General features: G+C 58.1%; 1 protein-coding gene across 1 annotated transcript; it reads right to left on the bottom strand.

Moving 5' to 3' along the window:
* Positions 1–77: 77 nt before the first annotated feature.
* On the bottom strand, positions 78–13,045 carry DUSP15 (dual specificity phosphatase 15). The gene is made up of 16 exons (XM_077187538.1): positions 12,532–13,045; positions 10,908–10,941; positions 8,908–8,990; positions 8,443–8,492; positions 7,739–7,813; positions 7,117–7,288; positions 6,737–6,945; positions 3,404–3,495; positions 2,949–3,184; positions 2,326–2,515; positions 2,056–2,132; positions 1,732–1,837; positions 1,350–1,451; positions 873–1,268; positions 642–760; positions 78–537 (listed from the first exon to the last, which is right to left on the bottom strand). The coding sequence occupies exons 1-16, from the start codon at positions 12,550–12,552 to the stop codon at positions 397–399; spliced, it is 2,103 nt and encodes a 700-aa protein (XP_077043653.1). The 5' UTR covers positions 12,553–13,045; the 3' UTR covers positions 78–396.
* Between the last annotated feature and the right edge of the window lie 3,174 nt (positions 13,046–16,219).

The raw sequence follows: 16,219 nt of genomic DNA, 5'->3' as shown, positions 1-16,219 counted from the left end.
TCTGGACTCAGCTTCCCCAGCCGCTCCTGCTCTGCTTGGATCAGCACCCCCACCCCAGAGCCAGCCCCCAATACCCATAAGAAAACACAACCTTTATTTCTAAGGTTTGCAACAGCGAGTCCTGGCAGCGCAAGGTGCAAGGACAGAGCCAGGTCTGCCCTGGCTTGCTGAATAGGCACACAACAAACCCCACCTGAGAGACTCCTGGGGAATAAATACAGCAATCACAGGGGCAGCAGCACCTGCCCACCCAGCTAACGTCTGTCCTTGTCTGGTCCCGCACACTGAGCACCCTGAGCACTCTGCCTTGGGACACGCAGCTGGAATGGAGCCATGGGGCTCAGAGCCTCCCTCTCTGAGACTTTATGGCAACTGGGCTCTCCTCTCCCACCCAGTTCAGGGCTGGCAGAGCTGTTTGAGGACATGGAGAACGTGGCTGGAGGTGCCAGGGGCACAGGGCTGGGGAGAATTGCAGAGCAGGGTTGGCCTCAAGCGCTGGGCGTGATGGAAGAGCTCTCGAGCAAACACCGGCTCCACCTGTGGAGGCACAGAACGACAGAGGATGGGCACAGGTCTGTGTCCCTGCCTTGCAATGGTCCCTGTGCCTGGCTCAGGGGTCACCAGCCCCAGTGGGAACTCACGTGAGCCATGATGAGCTTCTGGAAGGGGTGCCCAGCTCTGGTGGGGTATTCCTCCCCGAAGCACAGGTAGATCTGGTACTGAGGCAGGAGCTGCCCATTGCTCAGGTACTCCCGCACCTCTGCAAGACACCAACCCTGTCAGGGGACACGGGGTCCTGACAGCCCCCATCAGCCACAGCAGGGCAGGACCTGCCCCTCTCCCCAGGGCATCGGGGTGTCCCAGGGACTTACGCTGGATGTACTGCTGCGTGTCCAGCAGCTTGTAAGTCCTCTCCCTCTCCAGCTTGTTGGGCCAGTTCTTGTGTGGGGCCAGGGGCCCGTTCCAGTACACCCTGCCCTGGCACTGGCGCTTCATGAAGACGCCCTCAGGTGCCACCCACAGCAGCACCCCGCGCTCCAGGTGGGGCAAGAGCCTCTCCAGCACGTTGGTCATGCAGGCCACACGGCCGTGGCCGCTGAGCACCTGCGGTGGGGGGAACTGGATCTGCTCCATGCAGGAGGGGCCGTAGAGGCGCTCGCTGTCGGCCGGCACGGCGCTGGTGGTGATGCGGCAGCCCTCGGCTGTGCGCGTGGTCACCTCCTTCACCAGCACATCGCAGTAGTACAGGCGGATGTGCAGCCAGCAGTCTGGGGCAAAGGGAGGGTCACTTCATGGGCAATCTGGGCTGGTGGGGCCACCCAGGGCATTGCCTGCAGCATGGCTCCTACCTGAATTGTTGACATCCTCCACAGGGAGGTAGGACTGGGGTCCGGGAAGAAGCTGGCCATGGGTTGGGCTCCAGCCATAGAAGACTCCCCTCACAAGGCACCCTGGACCAGGGCAGAGATGAGGTGGTAAAAGGACATGGACAGTTACCCCAAGGGCTCCCAGGCACTCTCCTGGCCCAAGCCCCTGGGCCCACACTTTCACTGTGTTTGCTCATTATTGGGCCTCATCATATCCCCTAAGGGAATGGCTTTGATGGGAGCCCTCAGCCCCTACCTCAATCCCCACAGGTGTTCCCTGCATGAGCAACAGGACAGCAGGATCCTGGCAGAAGTGAGCACTCCCTGCCCCCAGCCCCATCCCACCAAGAGGGACCCTCCTCACCTCGCTCGGTGGGGTGGCCAGAGAGCCAGGGCTGTGGAGAGACATGGGCACGCTCCAGCATGTCCTTCTGGCTTTCCTCCTTCTTCGGACTCCCTGCAGTGCTGCCCTGGGGGTAGGAGCAGCTTTGGTGAGGGCTGAGCTGGCAGTGGGGGATCCTGAGGCAGCTCCTTCCTCTACCATGGACCCCATAAGCCAGCAGATCCCCTGCCTGGGTCTGGCAGTGCGGGGCACAGGGGGCCCTCTCTGAAGCCCCGTGGGACAAATGCAGGCAGTGTGCAAGCGGGGGAGCAGCTGATGGGTGAGGGGGGGATTTGAGGGTCCCACCTTCTCCCCTGCCTGGATGGCACAGGGCAGGCTCACCTGCTGGTCCTCACTGCCTGGGGACTGTGTGTCACTGTCCTCTGCAGAGAGTAAGAAAGAATGGGTGAACCCCTGGCAAACGGCAGGAACAGCCCCAGGGAAGACAGCTGGCTGTCAAAGGAGTGGGGAGGAAGGGTAATGTCTGTGGGGCACGGGGCTTGTGCAGGCATGGTTCAGGTATGTTCAGGTATCAACCCCACAACAGGCACAGGACGAGGGACGGCAGGGACGTACCTGCATCACAGGCTCTGTCAGTCACGATCTGGTACACCTTGTAAGGCTCGGAGATGTCCAGCTGGCTCCGCTCGGGCACCTCCTGGAAGTCGGTGCTCTTGTTGAGGGCGCAGCGCAGCCGCGTCTTCCAGGTGGAGGGGTCGGCCTTGTCCGTCCCTTCGTGGTACTTCCCCTTGTAGATGGCCCAAGCCTGAGGGGCAGAGGGACAGAGGGTGCCCTGTGCTGTGGGGGGGTGCCACAACCTGACCCGCGGCTCGGCTGTCCAAGGGGGTCCACCGGGGTGGGGGAGCCGGGGCCGTGTGTCCTGGGGGACTGCGGGGAGCTGGGTGCTGCGGGGTGCCGGGGGAGCACACCGGCAGCGCCGGGAGCGTGCACGGAGCTGGGCGGTGTGTGCCAGGGCTGTGCATGGAGCCACATCCCAGCGCTGCGCACAGAGCCAGGTAATGGAGAGCCCTGGAGGTGCGCATGGAGCTCGGCTGCACAGGTGAGCAGGGTGAGCGGTGCCGGGGTGCGCACGGAGCTGGGCACCGGGGAGCCCTGGGCAATGGGGAGCCCCGGGAGCGCACACGGAGCCCGGGGGCCATTCCCAGGGCCGGGTGGGGACCGCGGGGAGCCCGAGGTACCTTGAAGAGCGCAGCATCCTCCTGCTGCCGGTAGTCCTGCTTGGCCGCGTGCTTCCAGGGGATGCGGAAGAGCGTTTTCTGCCGGTTCTCCCAGCGCAGCCCCGGGTACCGGCCGCTGTCGATCTGCGCGATCAGCCACTCCTTCAGCCGCATGGGCGCCCCCGGCTCCGCCATCGCGGCCCGGCGGCGAAACCGAAAGCGGCTCCGGCTTTCACTTTCCCTTTCCTGGCGCACGCCTCAGGTTCTGCTTGCCCCAAGGACGGGGGGACGGTTCTTAATTTTTTTTTTTTCTCTGCTCCACTTTTCCCCGTGCAGCAGCGTCAGATATCCGCGTTCAGGAACAAGGGATGTCGTAATTGACGGTTACAGCAATGGGAAGAGCTGGGGCTGGTGTCTCCGGGAGGGACCCCCAAAAAAGGCATCCCCGAGGTTTCAGATCCTCACAATGTGTGCACCCATGTACACCAGTGGTGATTTTAGCCTCTTCCCGTTGTTCACTGGCTCCTGCAGAGGCTCTGGGTGGTTGACCCCCACCCCGGGAAGTGCCCTTTGTTAGGCAAAGGGTGGGCGCCCATTCCCGGCACTTGCCCGGGGCTCCAGCCTCTTCCTGCCGTTCAGAACACAATGTGCAGCTCGCACTGGTAATTTACATACCGAGATACCTGCCCTAGGTGTATTTCTTAACACACCCACCCTGCACTCGCGGGAGGGGGGCAGGCACATTGCATCCACGGGAGAGGGGATAAGGCACCAGAAGGCACACGGAACTCTCCTGCAGCCCTCCCAGATGCTTCCCCTAAAACTGTCAGGTCTCCCACACGCTCCCCGAAGGGGACAAGGGACCCTACTCCCTTTGCTTCCTGCGTTGGGGACCCAGCCGGACACATCCCAGCTCCAGGGGCTGCGTCCTCCCATGAGCCCAGCTGCTCACTCCATGCGTGTGGGGAGCTGCAGGGAGCTGCGGGAAGAGCACGGGGTTTCCAGGGTGGTGTGAACAGTCACATGTCCCCATCTCTCAAATCTCTCCTCTGCTCTAACGCTCACGTCTGCCTCGTGGGGCTCTGAATGCTCAGTCGAACGGGAAACGGGTGGGAAGGGTGGTTGAGCTGTGCCAAGCGCTGCCGGGACCGGGGTGGGACACATCCTGCACCAGCTCCCATTGGCCCCCAGCAGGGCACGGGCTGAATCACTGAGCCACCCTGAGGTGACATTGGTGTTGGTTCCCCTATCACTGCTGCAGAGTTTCATGTCGCTGTGCAGGGAAACCCTGCTCTTCTGCCCAGCTGCTGCCCCCCAAGTCTCCTTTTGCAGTCACCCAGGTCTCCATTCCTGCTCTGAGTCAGAAAAAGTCACCTCCGGCCGAGAGGAGGAGCGAAGTTCCTGAGAGCTACTGGGGCTGCAAAGTCTCCAAATGAATAATCAGTGGCAGAGAGCCCAGTCCTGGGCTTTCCCAGAGGATGTGAGGACAGGGCACAGCCACGTGGCACAGAGGGCACATGGGGCCACATGGGGTGTGCGAGCGAGCCCCACTGGCAGGGTTTTCTCTCCTTATTGAGCCTGCCCGCGACCCCTTTGTTGCAAAGTGAAGCCCAGGCACCACCTGTGCCCTCCCTCCGGGCGAGCTGTGGGGCCACGTTCTGGGAAAAGGGCCTGGGAACTGAAGGACAGAGAATCCACATCTGCCCCTTCTGCCTTGGGAAGCTGTGCTGCGGCAAGGAGTCACTCACGGCCTCCCAGTGGCTTCACTGATTACATCCAAGGCCGGCAGATAATCGCAGCCGCCGGCTCGTTTGTCAGCCCGGCCCGCCGGGATCAGTGTTATCGGCCGGGGATTTCATGCGCTGTGGCAGCCGCCCGCTGACGCAGGACCCGGGGGATCCAATTACCCGGGCATCAGCGAGGACGCTCAGCAGCCACATTCCCCACTGTATTCCTCACCCGGCTTCTCCCTTCCCGAGGAAGGTGAAGCTGCTTAACCCTTAAACTTTTCATGCCAAAATGAGCTTCAAGAGGCAGTCAAACATTAACTCGTAGCTAACCCTGCCCTTGCCCGGGTTTTTCCAAACTGTGTAAGCCAGATCTGCCAAAATAAATACATTCTGCTGTGCTGTGGAGCTGAGCTGGAGAGCTCTGGGTGATTTACAGTGGGAACAGGGGAATCTTTGCAAACACCTTGGCATAAGGTGTCCCAGTGTGAGAGGGTGCAGCTGTGCATGGGGCATACATCCATCCCAGATGGGTGATCCTGGGCTGCAGGGCTTCCACCCTGCTGGGTGCTGAGGAGGCCAAAGGGTGCTGGAGAGCCTGGCCTGGGGCCAAGGGAGGGTAGAGGAACCTGGAAGGAACTGGAAGGAGAGTGGGATCCCATGGCAGATGGTGCAGGAGCAGTGAAGGATGATGAACCCCTGGTTATTCAGTTCACTCTGTATCCACCCAGAGAGGGTGAACTCCCAGTCTGCCTGGGTCACCCCAAGGCAGCACCCAGCCCAGCAGGCAGATGCTGGCAGCAGGAAGGAACCTTGAAGCTCTGTCTCCTGGGGGATCCCTTCTCCCTAGAAGAAGAGGGGCAGGGATGAGGGAGACCCCAGAAACATGCTGTGAGTCCCAACAGGGACAATGCTGATGACCCAGCTGGGCATCCTCCGAATTTTTTCCCACCTGGGACTCTGCTCCAGGAAAAGGTGTAAATGGGACAGGTCTGGGGCCTGTGATACTCAGCTGGTGCCAGGCTCCCAGTGCTCCCAGCAGCTGGAGGAGCCTGCAGAGTCCTGGACCTCGTGCTCCTGGATCACATGAGTGGAGAGGCTAAAGTGAAACAGGCTCCAGGTGAGCTCCCACCTGCTGCTCCCAACCTCTCCTGGAGCAGAGCTTTTCCCGAGAGCCCTGCACCCTGGCACTCACATTTCTGGCTTCCCTTGTCACCTTCTCACAAGGCAGCAGGGTGAGCCCTGTCCCAGCATGCCAGTGTCCCCAGTCCACTTCAGAGAGTGTCCAGCAGCAGCTCCAGACTGGTCCCATGCTGGGACCTTCCCCCTTGGCATCCCCGTTTCAACCTGGCCATCACAGGAGAGTCAGACCACAGAGAAGGGTATTTATTACTGGGGAACATATAAAGTCTTTAAGCAAAATGGCTTAAGGCTCTGCTCTAGTGAGGTCTGGCCAGGTTAAATGCTTGGCTCCCACCTGTTACAGATTGTGCCCTGGGATAGGTGGGAATGGGGTGCAATGGATTCCTAAAGCTACAGTGCTTGCTCAGGGCTTGTGCTTGGCCAGTCTGGAGCTGGACCCTTGCCTGGAAGCCTGTGTGGTGGCATTACCTGCTGGCACACTGGTGTGTCCCTGCTCTGCAGCCACCTGGATGCTGGGAGCTTGTGCTGCTGGTGGGAAAACTGCTCTGAGGGGAGCACCGGCTCTCCTGTGCACCCTGAGGCCATGCAGTGGGTACCCAAGTGCTAAAGCTGTTGCTGGCAACACCTGGGCACCGGCCTGTGGCAGAAGAGACCCCCTCTGTGTTCTGCCCCAAGCAGGAGCCTGCAGTGACCCAGGGACAAGGATCTGTGTCCCCAGCACACTGGATGTGAAGATGAGCCCAGCATGTGCTGCAAAGCCCAACAGCGTCCATAAAACCTGCCCAGAGAGAGGGTGGCACATTCCCACCCCAGAAGAGAAGAAGGAGCTGGGCTTTGTGCAGGTTCCTGCCCAGTGCTCTCTGTCCCACTGTGTTGCATCTCCTTCATCTCTCCCAGGCTGTTGGGTGATGCTCACTGCCCTCCCCTGGCTTGGGTCACTTCAGACAAGCCGGGATGCAGGAGAACGTCCTCTTCACCCGCAGCAGGAAGGGGCTTGTGCTCCTCATGTCTCTGGCTCTTGGGACCAGTCCTTGCACAGCTCCCTCTGTCCTGGACGTTCCTTCTCTCCCTACTGGCAACAAGGCCTTTATTTCTTCCTCATCATTGAAAGGGGACATCCCATACTTCTGCTTCAGGTGCCTGCGGACCTGGGGAAGGAGCGAGAAGTAAAATTTAGTGCTGGTTTACAAGGGCAGGTCCAAGCCTGCCAGCAAGGGGAGCAGGGAAGAAACGGAGTCCCCTCAGGACTTGTCCTTGCTCTGAGGCCCATGGCAGGCTCAGCCATGGAGCAGGGCACGGGTGGCAGAGGCGGCTCCCACCTTGCGGGCTGCGCTGCCGCTGAACTCAGCCAGCTGCTGCCTGAAGCCGGGGTTGGGGTTGGCCACGGGCCGGATGGTTCGGATGGCATCCAGCACCTCCTGGCAGCTCAGCTCCGTCACAACCATCACGTAGGCAACCACCACGGTGGTGCTGCGGGAGATGCCAGCCAGGCTGGCAAGGGAAAGTGCAGAAGAGCTGGTGTTAGTGGCACACCCTGACCCCATGCTTGCCTCTTCCTCCACCCCTGTGCCTCAGATATTTCAGTTCTTCTTCTCCAAGGATTTGCTCTCCCGGAGGCCTGAGACCTTCCAAGGTCCTGGCCATCAGTGCCTATAAATACCCACTCCTCTACAGGGAATGGGAGCAGCAGCCACTGCCTGGCTGCCTGCCCCAAACCCTGCTCATCCCATGCACTCAGCTGCAGCAAAAAGCTGCCCCGGCTCCAGGACTTGCCTGGATCCTGCTGGGTTTGAGTCACAAGCCACAGCCAAGGGTGGATCCTGGGTGGGTCCACTGGCACAGAGCCCTCTGGCATAGGCTGGCTCTGATCTGAAGTGAGGGGCTGGGGACTGTATCTGCTGAGCTGGGGGGACACAGCAGCAGGCACAGGGGAAGCATTACCAGTGGACGAGGCAGTTCCCTCCATGCAGGCGACACTGATGGATAAAACTGATGCATTCCTTGAAGTGCCTCTTGCTAGCAGGAAAAATAAACCAGACAGAATGAGAACTTCAGGGGCGGAACAGCATTTTTAGCTGCAGGCAGAACAGCCCTGTATGTTTGAGTTGTTTTAGGGGATCTGCCAGCCACTGCTGAGACCTGAACAGCTCAGTGCTGTTTATTCCCAAGGAAAGGTGGATTTGCCAGCTCATTCTGTGCTGGGGACACAGAAGGGGACACTGTGCTGGGGATGCACGGGGCTGCCCTGTGACTTGTGTGACTCATGCTGGGGCAATGGGACGCCTGGCTGCTTGAATCTCCAGCCACGCCTGTGCCCTTGGCTGGCTCCATACCCTTTATGTGCTCTCCCCTCTCCAGACACTTCCTGGGGGGATGCTTGCTGCCCCTCTCCATGGGTGCTGTGGAGTGGCTGCCCCTCACCTCACCCCAGGGCTCACACCCTCACAGCAGTCACTGAACTGGGATGCTGTTGGGGTCCAGGGATGCTCCCCTGCCCTGTGGCATCACATCTCCAGCCTGTGGGTTGTTGTGCTTGAGGAGGTGGAGGGAGCTGGAGCACATGGAGGGTTTGAGAAGCTGTGAGTCCTCACCTCTGGTCACCCTCCCACCTCCCTGCATGTCCCCACCGTTCCCAGAGTACTCACATGTTGGCTTCAGGGGTGTCAGGCAGGGGGATGCGGAGGTAGGTAATGTCCTGGAAGCCAGAATAGGAAGAGGAGAGGCTCAGGCACTGCAGCCAGGGTGTCATACATGGTCAGAGCAGGGCTGGCAGCGCCTTTGCTCCTCACCCACAGCATCCTACAGGGTTCTGCTTTCCCCACACAGCACCCCCCTGCATGGGGATGGGGCCACACTTGCCCTGGGGTGAAGGGCAGAGCAAGGGGACCACCAGCAGCTGGTGGGAGAGGATGGGAAACAAGAGGAATCTGGAGAGCTGGAAACTGTTTCCTGTCAGCATTCAAGGTCGGGTTATAGTCACAAGACAGCCCCTCTGGGATCAGGGACCAGGGAGAGGTGTATTTGCCATGGGATTCTCAGGGGGGGAAGGAAGATACAGCATGGAAGGAGCTGAAGGAATCTGCAGGGTGACATCTGGTGCAGGACCCTACCTTCAGCAAGGGCTGGGGGGATTCATGGATGGAAACAATGTGGGTGATCTTGTTCCTGCTTAGCTGCTCCAGGTCTTTGGCATCTAAAGGATAAAACCAGACATCAACATGTATTCATTTCCTACCCTTCTCTTCCCACAGTGCTCCCACCCTACTTCTACAGCCAGCCAGCACACAGAGCCTTGCTCCAGCAGATCAACTGCATTCCACCCCCACATGCAGCAGTGCAGGCATGGGCAAACATGGAAGCCTGGAATGCCAATCCCATGATCCCAAAGCAGAGGCCTCTCCCTGATCCCTCCTCCTTGCTGCTCATGCTGGTTGAACCATTCACACCTGCACAGAAACACTCTGGGTCAGCAGGTAGTGTCCCTCCTGCCTGTACTTGTCCCCACTTTGGGAGGAGACGTGCCCTGCCCACACCTCCTTGATCAGACACACACACAGCACTGGGACTTGCTGCAGCCTGAGAGAACTGCTTTATCTTGTGAACTATGGAAGTGAAGCTGCAGCAATTTATATAATCTCTGATTTTCTGTAGAAACACCTGAGCAGTGATTTGCTGCTCTCTCTGGTCTGTTCTCTCTGCAGCTGCATGGACAGAAATGGGGTGTCCTTGGCTGTTTGGGGCAGTGCCCTGCCTCTCACCAATGCTTCAGCATTCTGGATGTGATCCTGGCCTCTAGTCCAGCACAGCAGTTGTTGCACAGGGAAGGGAGCGTGCTTGTCTTGCTGAGCAGCTTCCAAGTGTCTCCCTTTCATGCCACAACCAGCAGATGCAGCAAGCGCAGCCAGAGAGGAGGGGAAACATTTCCCCATCTCATTCTTCTGGGTTTCTAAACTTTCACGTGCTGTAAAACCTTGGCTCAGAGATCCAGCCCAGGAAGTGCTAACGGCATGATGTGAATTTTAATAGGAGTGAGTCTCAAGGGAGATGCTCTGCAGGGAAGCTGCTCTGTGTGGGGAGGGAGATGGGGACTCACACACCTGCCACCTTCCCATCCACCTCAGCAGGCAGTGACAGCAACTGGTGACACTGGAATCAAGGCTTACCAGGGCTGGAAAAGCTTCCACTTGGAGGAGATGCCTCTGTGAGCTTAATGTTGCAGGCCTAGAATCTTGTCACCCAGGATTGCTTGGCAGAGTGATGAGGAGTGCTTGGATGGCATCAGGCCTGGGCCCCAGAGCAGAGGCTGCTCACAGGAACCCCCCTGATGGCAGCTGGGTGTCCTTGTCCCTCTGCTCCCAGCAAGCCACAGCCCCCCCAGCCCAACCCAAAGTGCTCCAAGGAGCAAAGGGAGAACAGGGCTGCCACTCCAGTGACATTTCCTTAGCAATTCACACCACTGGTTTTAAACTTGTGCAGCACTTAGAGCAGGAATCAAGCTGGCAAAGGAGCCATCAGGGAGGCAGGAGCATTATAAATGCTGGTTTGCCATGGCAGATGCCAACACTTGGTCATTAACTGTCCCCTGACAATGAAAATTCCTTAAAATAGTGACTTGGTGTGAGAAGGGGTGACTCTGCCTCTGGGAAATTCCCTCCTGGGGGTGGGCAGCCCCCTTTGGCCTCTTCTACAGCTGCAAAACTGGGGAGCAGTACCCTGATGTGCCCCAGTCCTGCTCCCTTGCACCCGTGTGGCACCACCAGCTCCTCTGCTCCTGGCAGGGGATCCATATTTCCTCCTTGGCTCCTCTCCCCCATGAATCCCAAGAGCTCAGGGCAGCTGTTAAATAAGGAAACCATGCAAAGGCAGGGGTCTCTGCCTTGCCCTTCCCACAGTGTCTTCACTCCCACTACTGCCAACCCAAACTGGGTGACAGAGCAGAGCAGGCCATGGGTGCAGGCAGAGCAGTGGCTGCAGGAAGAGCAGTGGGTGCAGGCAAGGTGGTGGGTGCAGGCAGGATGTCAGGCAGCATTTGCAGGCAGGGAGACACCAGCTCAAGCAAGCCCCACTTCCCAGCTGGAGAACATCTCTGCAGCAGTGGGGCTCCACTCACCAACAAAGTTCCCAAGGTAGAGGCCAGGAAGGATCTGTGGGACACAAGGGGAAGTGGCAGTGTGAGCAGTGACCTTGTGCTGTGGTACCCACTGTGCTGGGACCCACACTGGGATGCACTGACCTTGGCTGGAGGGGCCAAAGTTCTGGCATTGACATGACCATCCAGCCCCAGGGCAGGAACGGTGCTGGGGCAGCTGGACCTGGGCATTCCCAGGGCTGCCACTGCCCTGGCATCCAGGATGTGGGGCTGGATGTAGCCCTGGCACCTTCAACCACCTGGCACTGCACTCTCATGGGTGCTGGGAGACAGACACAGCTTTTTTATTGCTCCTCTTGTTTATCAGCAATTAGTCCTCCACTGGGGCTTATAACCTGAGCTCAGCAAGTTGCATACACCTTTGTACAGCCTTGGACTATACCCATGACCTGTGGAAGCCGTGCTGCTCGAGGGATGGGAAAGCAACAGGCACAGAGAAGCTTGTAGGGGATGTAGCTGTCCCCCTCCCAGCCCTGAGCTGTGCTCCCCTCACTCTGCACTGCAGGAAGCCCATTTCTCACAGCTCAGGCACAGATTGCTCTGGACACCATGCTTTCAGCTCATTTCTCCTGGGAAATTCCATTTCTTGTGATGAAAAGATAATTACTTGACAAGGCCTCTGTTAACAGCACTGCAGATGCAGAAGCAGGACACCTTGCAAACCTTGTCAGCCAGAGCTATTTTATATTTCCCTGCACTCCCAGGCTGGGCAGTGAGTTCAATCCTGGATCCAGCCGGTTCTCCGCCAGTTTCTCCCTGCAGCAATATTTGGTGCTCAGGGCAGGTGGAGGTGATTTTCACCAGCACAGCTGGACTCACACTTGTCTCACTGCTCACATTTGGAAATGTTTCTCTCGATTGAACAGCTTAAAGAAGGCTTTTTTGTTTGTTTGTTTGTTTGTTTGTTTTTGTGATTCCTGCGATTTTAGATCAATTTCCTATCGACAGGGTGCCTTTAACTCACAGCTGCGGCACTGAGAGGAGCGGGTGGGAGAGCGCCAGTTAGCAAGGGCAGCTCCCAAGGGCAGGACACTGAACCATGAATAAACAGCATGTGCCTGTCCCCAGCACCCTGCTGACCCGCTCCTCAGAGGAGAAAACGGGGCAGTACATAAATAAAATAGTGCCCATCCCCTCTGCCCCATGATGCCGAGCCCCACGCACAGCCCAGCCCCACTGAGCAGGGGGTGCAGCACCACCAGGCTGGGGGTCATACAGGGCTCACAGCGTGTGCTTGGTGCTGGTTCCTTGGGATTAAAGGTGTTGGGAAAAGTTCCCCCCTTCCATGAAAGAACTCGCTGTGACCCCCTTCCCTCCACCTCCCCGAGCAGCTGTCAGCTGTCCCAGCGCAGTGTCCCTGCCTGCTTCACCTCCGGTGTTACTCTGCCGGCAGATAAACAAACAAACAAACAAACAAACGAACAAACAAGGAGCCGAGCCCTGTGCGGGACGCGGTGCCGGCAGGTGAATCGCCGCTTGGCACGGCAGAGGCAGCCGCCAGGTAAGGGTCTCCCACCTCCGGCACCGGACGAGCCGCCCGGGCATGGCCGAGCTGCAGAGCAGCCGCCCCAGCGCTCCCCGTTACCTGGCTCATGCCGTTCCCCATGGCCGACGGCGGGCGCCGGGGGTGGGGACGGGACGCGGGTGTCCTTGTCCCCAATGCTGCCGTCCTCCCCGTCCCCGGGCGCAGCTGCCGTCCCCGCTGCCTTGTCGGGTTTCCGTCATGAAGAGCTTGGCTCCCCCGGGATCGCTGCTCGCTCCCAGCGCGGCCAGGCCGGGCCGGTGGCTGTGCCGGGGCAGAGGGCACCGCGGCCGCCGTCCTCCGCGGCTCCTGCCGAGGCCCTTCCCCGGCTGCTCCGGCGCTGCCGCGCACCGGCTGCTGCCTGGCCGGGAGCAGACAAAGGAGGAGAAACTCCCCCCCTGCGCCGTGGCGTGGGAGCACGGGGCCGCGCTGGCTGCTGCCTGTCGCCGCTGCCCGCGGCCGCACAAGGCTGCACTGTTGGGAGAAGAACAAAACCTTTGTCCTGCTTCATCAAGGAAGGTCTGTGCGGCCACGCGGCGAAGCGCCCGGCAGGATGCCCACCCCTGCCCACGCCATGCCCACCCCTGCATGCACCATACCTATCCCTGCCCTGCCCGCAGCGCGTCCACCCCTGCTCGCACTGCGCCCACCCCTGCCTGCACCACACCCCTCCCTGCCTTGCCCTGCCCGTGCCCACCTGCAGCCAGGTGCCGCAGGATCCCTGCCCTGCCCGGGGAGCTGCAGGAATGTCCTGGGGACTTCGCAGGGCCGCAGGATGGGCAGTGCCAGCGAGGAGCAGGGCTGAGGGGTTTCCCAGCAGCGCCTGTGGCCGGCGGCCCGCAGGGAGGGTCAGCCCGGGGGTCGCGGGGCCGGGACAGGCCGGGGATCAGGCCGGGGCCGCGGTGGCCGTGTCGGGGTGCGGGTGCCCAGAGCGCCCCCTGGCGCGCGGCCGCGCCGTTGCCATGGGGACGGGCGCGGGCTCCGGCGCCCTCAGAGGCCCGGGCGGGGGCCGGGGGTCGCGGCCCGGCTCGGAGCGGGGCCCCGAGCGTTCCCGGTGGGCTCCTGGTTCTGTATCCCAACTCCTGCACGTCCCCGGGGCAGCATGTTAAGCCCCATACGCTCTGTGTGCAGGCGAGGGCAAGGATAGCTTCCCACCGTGTATGGGGAGTATGGCTGGTATCTATGGGCAAGTTTGGATGCTACAGGCATAATAGAATTAATTAGGTTGGAAAAGACTTCTGAGATCATGGAGTCCAACCTAGGACTGAACACCACCTTGTCAACCAGACCAGGACACTGGGTGCTATTCCTAGTCTTTCCTTAAATATCTCCAGGGATGGTGGTTCCAGCATCTCCTGGGTAGCCCATTCCAATGTACAAACACCGACAGCCCTGTCCCCTCCTGGGCACCGTCTCCTGCAGCACAGTGGCTGAGCAGGATGCGATCCCACCAAGGAGCCTTAGCCCTCACCAGATGTGGATTTGAGCAGCCTGCTCTAGTAGAAGGTGTGCCTGCCCATGGAAAAGGGATGGAATGTGATGAGCTTTTAAGGACCTTCCCAACACAAACCAGTCTGTGACTCTATGGAGGGAGGTTGAGGGTGGTTTGTAACACTGGGTTGACCAGCAGTGGTTCAGGAGTGCTGTGGCTGAGCTACTGCAGGGTCACTGTGGGCAGCTGCCTGCCCTGGAAGGGGGATGCTGGCTGGCTGTGCAGGAAAGCTACAGCAGAAATGGTGGAACATGGACTGTAAGACTTGCTCTATCCTAGCCCCCAATGTTCATGCAGAGAGACAGAAAATTGAAATTGATCCTCTTCCATCAGCTATCAGTGGTATCCACATTTATTTATTTTTCCTCTCAGAATATGTGATGCAGTTGATCCCCAGAAGCTTCTCAAGGGCAATTAAAGCAAGTCATACTGTGGGAGCATTTGTTATGCTAAATCTTGTATTTTTCTTTCTACCCAGCTGAGTCAGAACAGCTGCTTAGCAAAGGATCTGAAGAGCTTTCAGAAGCAGTTAGAAAGGGAAGCAGGAAAGCCTGAAGCAAGAAAACGTGCCTTTATTCTGAAGACCCTCAAAATGCCTTCAGAGTACTATTTGTTTGTGGAAGAATTTTGCAAGAACCCTGGCATCACTTGGGTTATGAAACTGGTAAGTGTGTGCTCTCCCAAGGAAAGTGAGAGATGAATGGGTGCCTTCGTTCTTCAGAGGGAGAGGAAAATATGCAGGAAACCCTCAGGAAGAATTGGGCAGAGAAAGGTAACATGGAGCAGTGCTCCTGGCCAGGTTTCTGATCAACATGTACCACCAAAACACTGCTTCTTGTGTAAGAGTTTATTTCAGCAGCCAAAAGTCAGCTCAGTTTATTTGTAGAACCAAAGTTAACTCAGTGGTGAAGGTATAAAGTGCAGAGCTCTGTGTGGAGGAACAGACTGCTCCCAGGGGTTCTGGCTGAGTTCATGCTCTGAAATCTTTCAGTTCAGCTGCAGGTGTGCAAGAAGGTGGAGGTGTGTGCAGGACAGGTGGCTAATTGGGCTTCTGGTTAACAAGCATTAGGGCAGCCCCCAAAGATGGAGCTGTGAAAACATCTGTTTGGATTTAGAGAAATCCCACTGTGTTAGATGTCAAGTCTGGTGTAAACTTACTGGGTGGAATTCCATCCTGAGACTGTGAAGAGATTACAGGAGGCTCCATTATCACAGAAGCCCAGAATGGTTTGGTTTGGGATGGAGGGGATCTTAAAGTTCATCTCATTCTACCCCATTGCCATGGGCAGAGACAATTTCCACTAGACCAGGTTGCTGAAAGCCCAGCCCAATCTGGCCTTGAACACCTCCAGGAAGGAATATCCATTACCAGTCTGGGGTGGATTTGGTTGGCATGAACTGCTCTCTGTCCTGCAGGTAGAGAAGGGCAGCCTTATGCTCTGAGCCATGTTTGTCCCCCCAAACCTGGAGCTGTGCTGAACACTGCAGCTTCCACTTCAGCCAGTGATCTGGGGATTGAGGAAAAATTGTGTTTCCCTTAGAAATTCTGACAATATAATGGGACACTGAGAAATGCCTTGCCTGTGCCAGAGGATTCAAGCCATTTAACATCCTAAGTGTTGTGTGGAGCATAATTAAAAACACACCCCTGCGAGTGAGCAGTCCCTCTGTTTTGTGCAGCAGGTCTGGTGAGGAGGCTGGGACAGGAGGATTTGTCTTACCCTTGTGAGAAGTGACTGGGAGGTAATTATGCAAACTAACTCGTGAATTACAACCAGGAGGATAGCAGCTAGTGATTATCTAACTCTACAAATGGGAAGTGTTAATTGGCAACAAAACCCTTATATTAAGCTGATTTTCTGCCCCACAACCTCAATTAACATGGTAAATAACCAGAACACAGTAAATAAGGATATGTGAAAAGCCTGTGATTACTGAAATTATACCAACAACTTAAATAGATTGTGGCTGACCTCAAAACTTGCAGGCAAGTAAAAATAAACTCCATGTTGCTCCTTCTGTTGTTCTGTGCTCTGGAGCAGCCCCCTGTTGTGACGTCCTGGGTTGCCCATTCCCCCACTCAAGAGGCAGCAGTGGGTCAGGATGTGCCCAGTGCCACATCCTGGGGCTGGAGGGAGCTGGACCTGGGCAGCAATGTGGGAGCTCTGCTCCTTGGGGGCCTTATCTGGGCCCCTCCTCACCCTCTTCTATGCAATGTGCAGCTAGGCTGTCTTCAGGGTTTTTCTGCTCATTTGCCAT

Source organism: Agelaius phoeniceus, chromosome 17 (genome assembly GCF_051311805.1).
Source record: "Agelaius phoeniceus isolate bAgePho1 chromosome 17, bAgePho1.hap1, whole genome shotgun sequence".
Lineage (NCBI taxonomy): Eukaryota > Metazoa > Chordata > Aves > Passeriformes > Icteridae > Agelaius > Agelaius phoeniceus.
The sequence above is the reverse complement of the archived record's forward strand: the minus strand, read 5'-3'. Positions and strand labels throughout refer to the sequence as shown.

Excerpts from the sequence above, each read along its gene's own strand:
- DUSP15 (XM_077187538.1), bottom strand. The coding sequence starts at position 12,552 with ATGGGGAACGGCATGAGCCAG. Across the intron at positions 8,991-10,907 it reads CTACCTTGGGAACTTTGTTG|ATGCCAAAGACCTGGAGCAG; the intron begins GTGAGTGGAGCC and ends TTTATCCTTTAG. Across the intron at positions 7,289-7,738 it reads GGGAACTGCCTCGTCCACTG|CCTGGCTGGCATCTCCCGCA; the intron begins GTAATGCTTCCC and ends TTCCCTTGCCAG.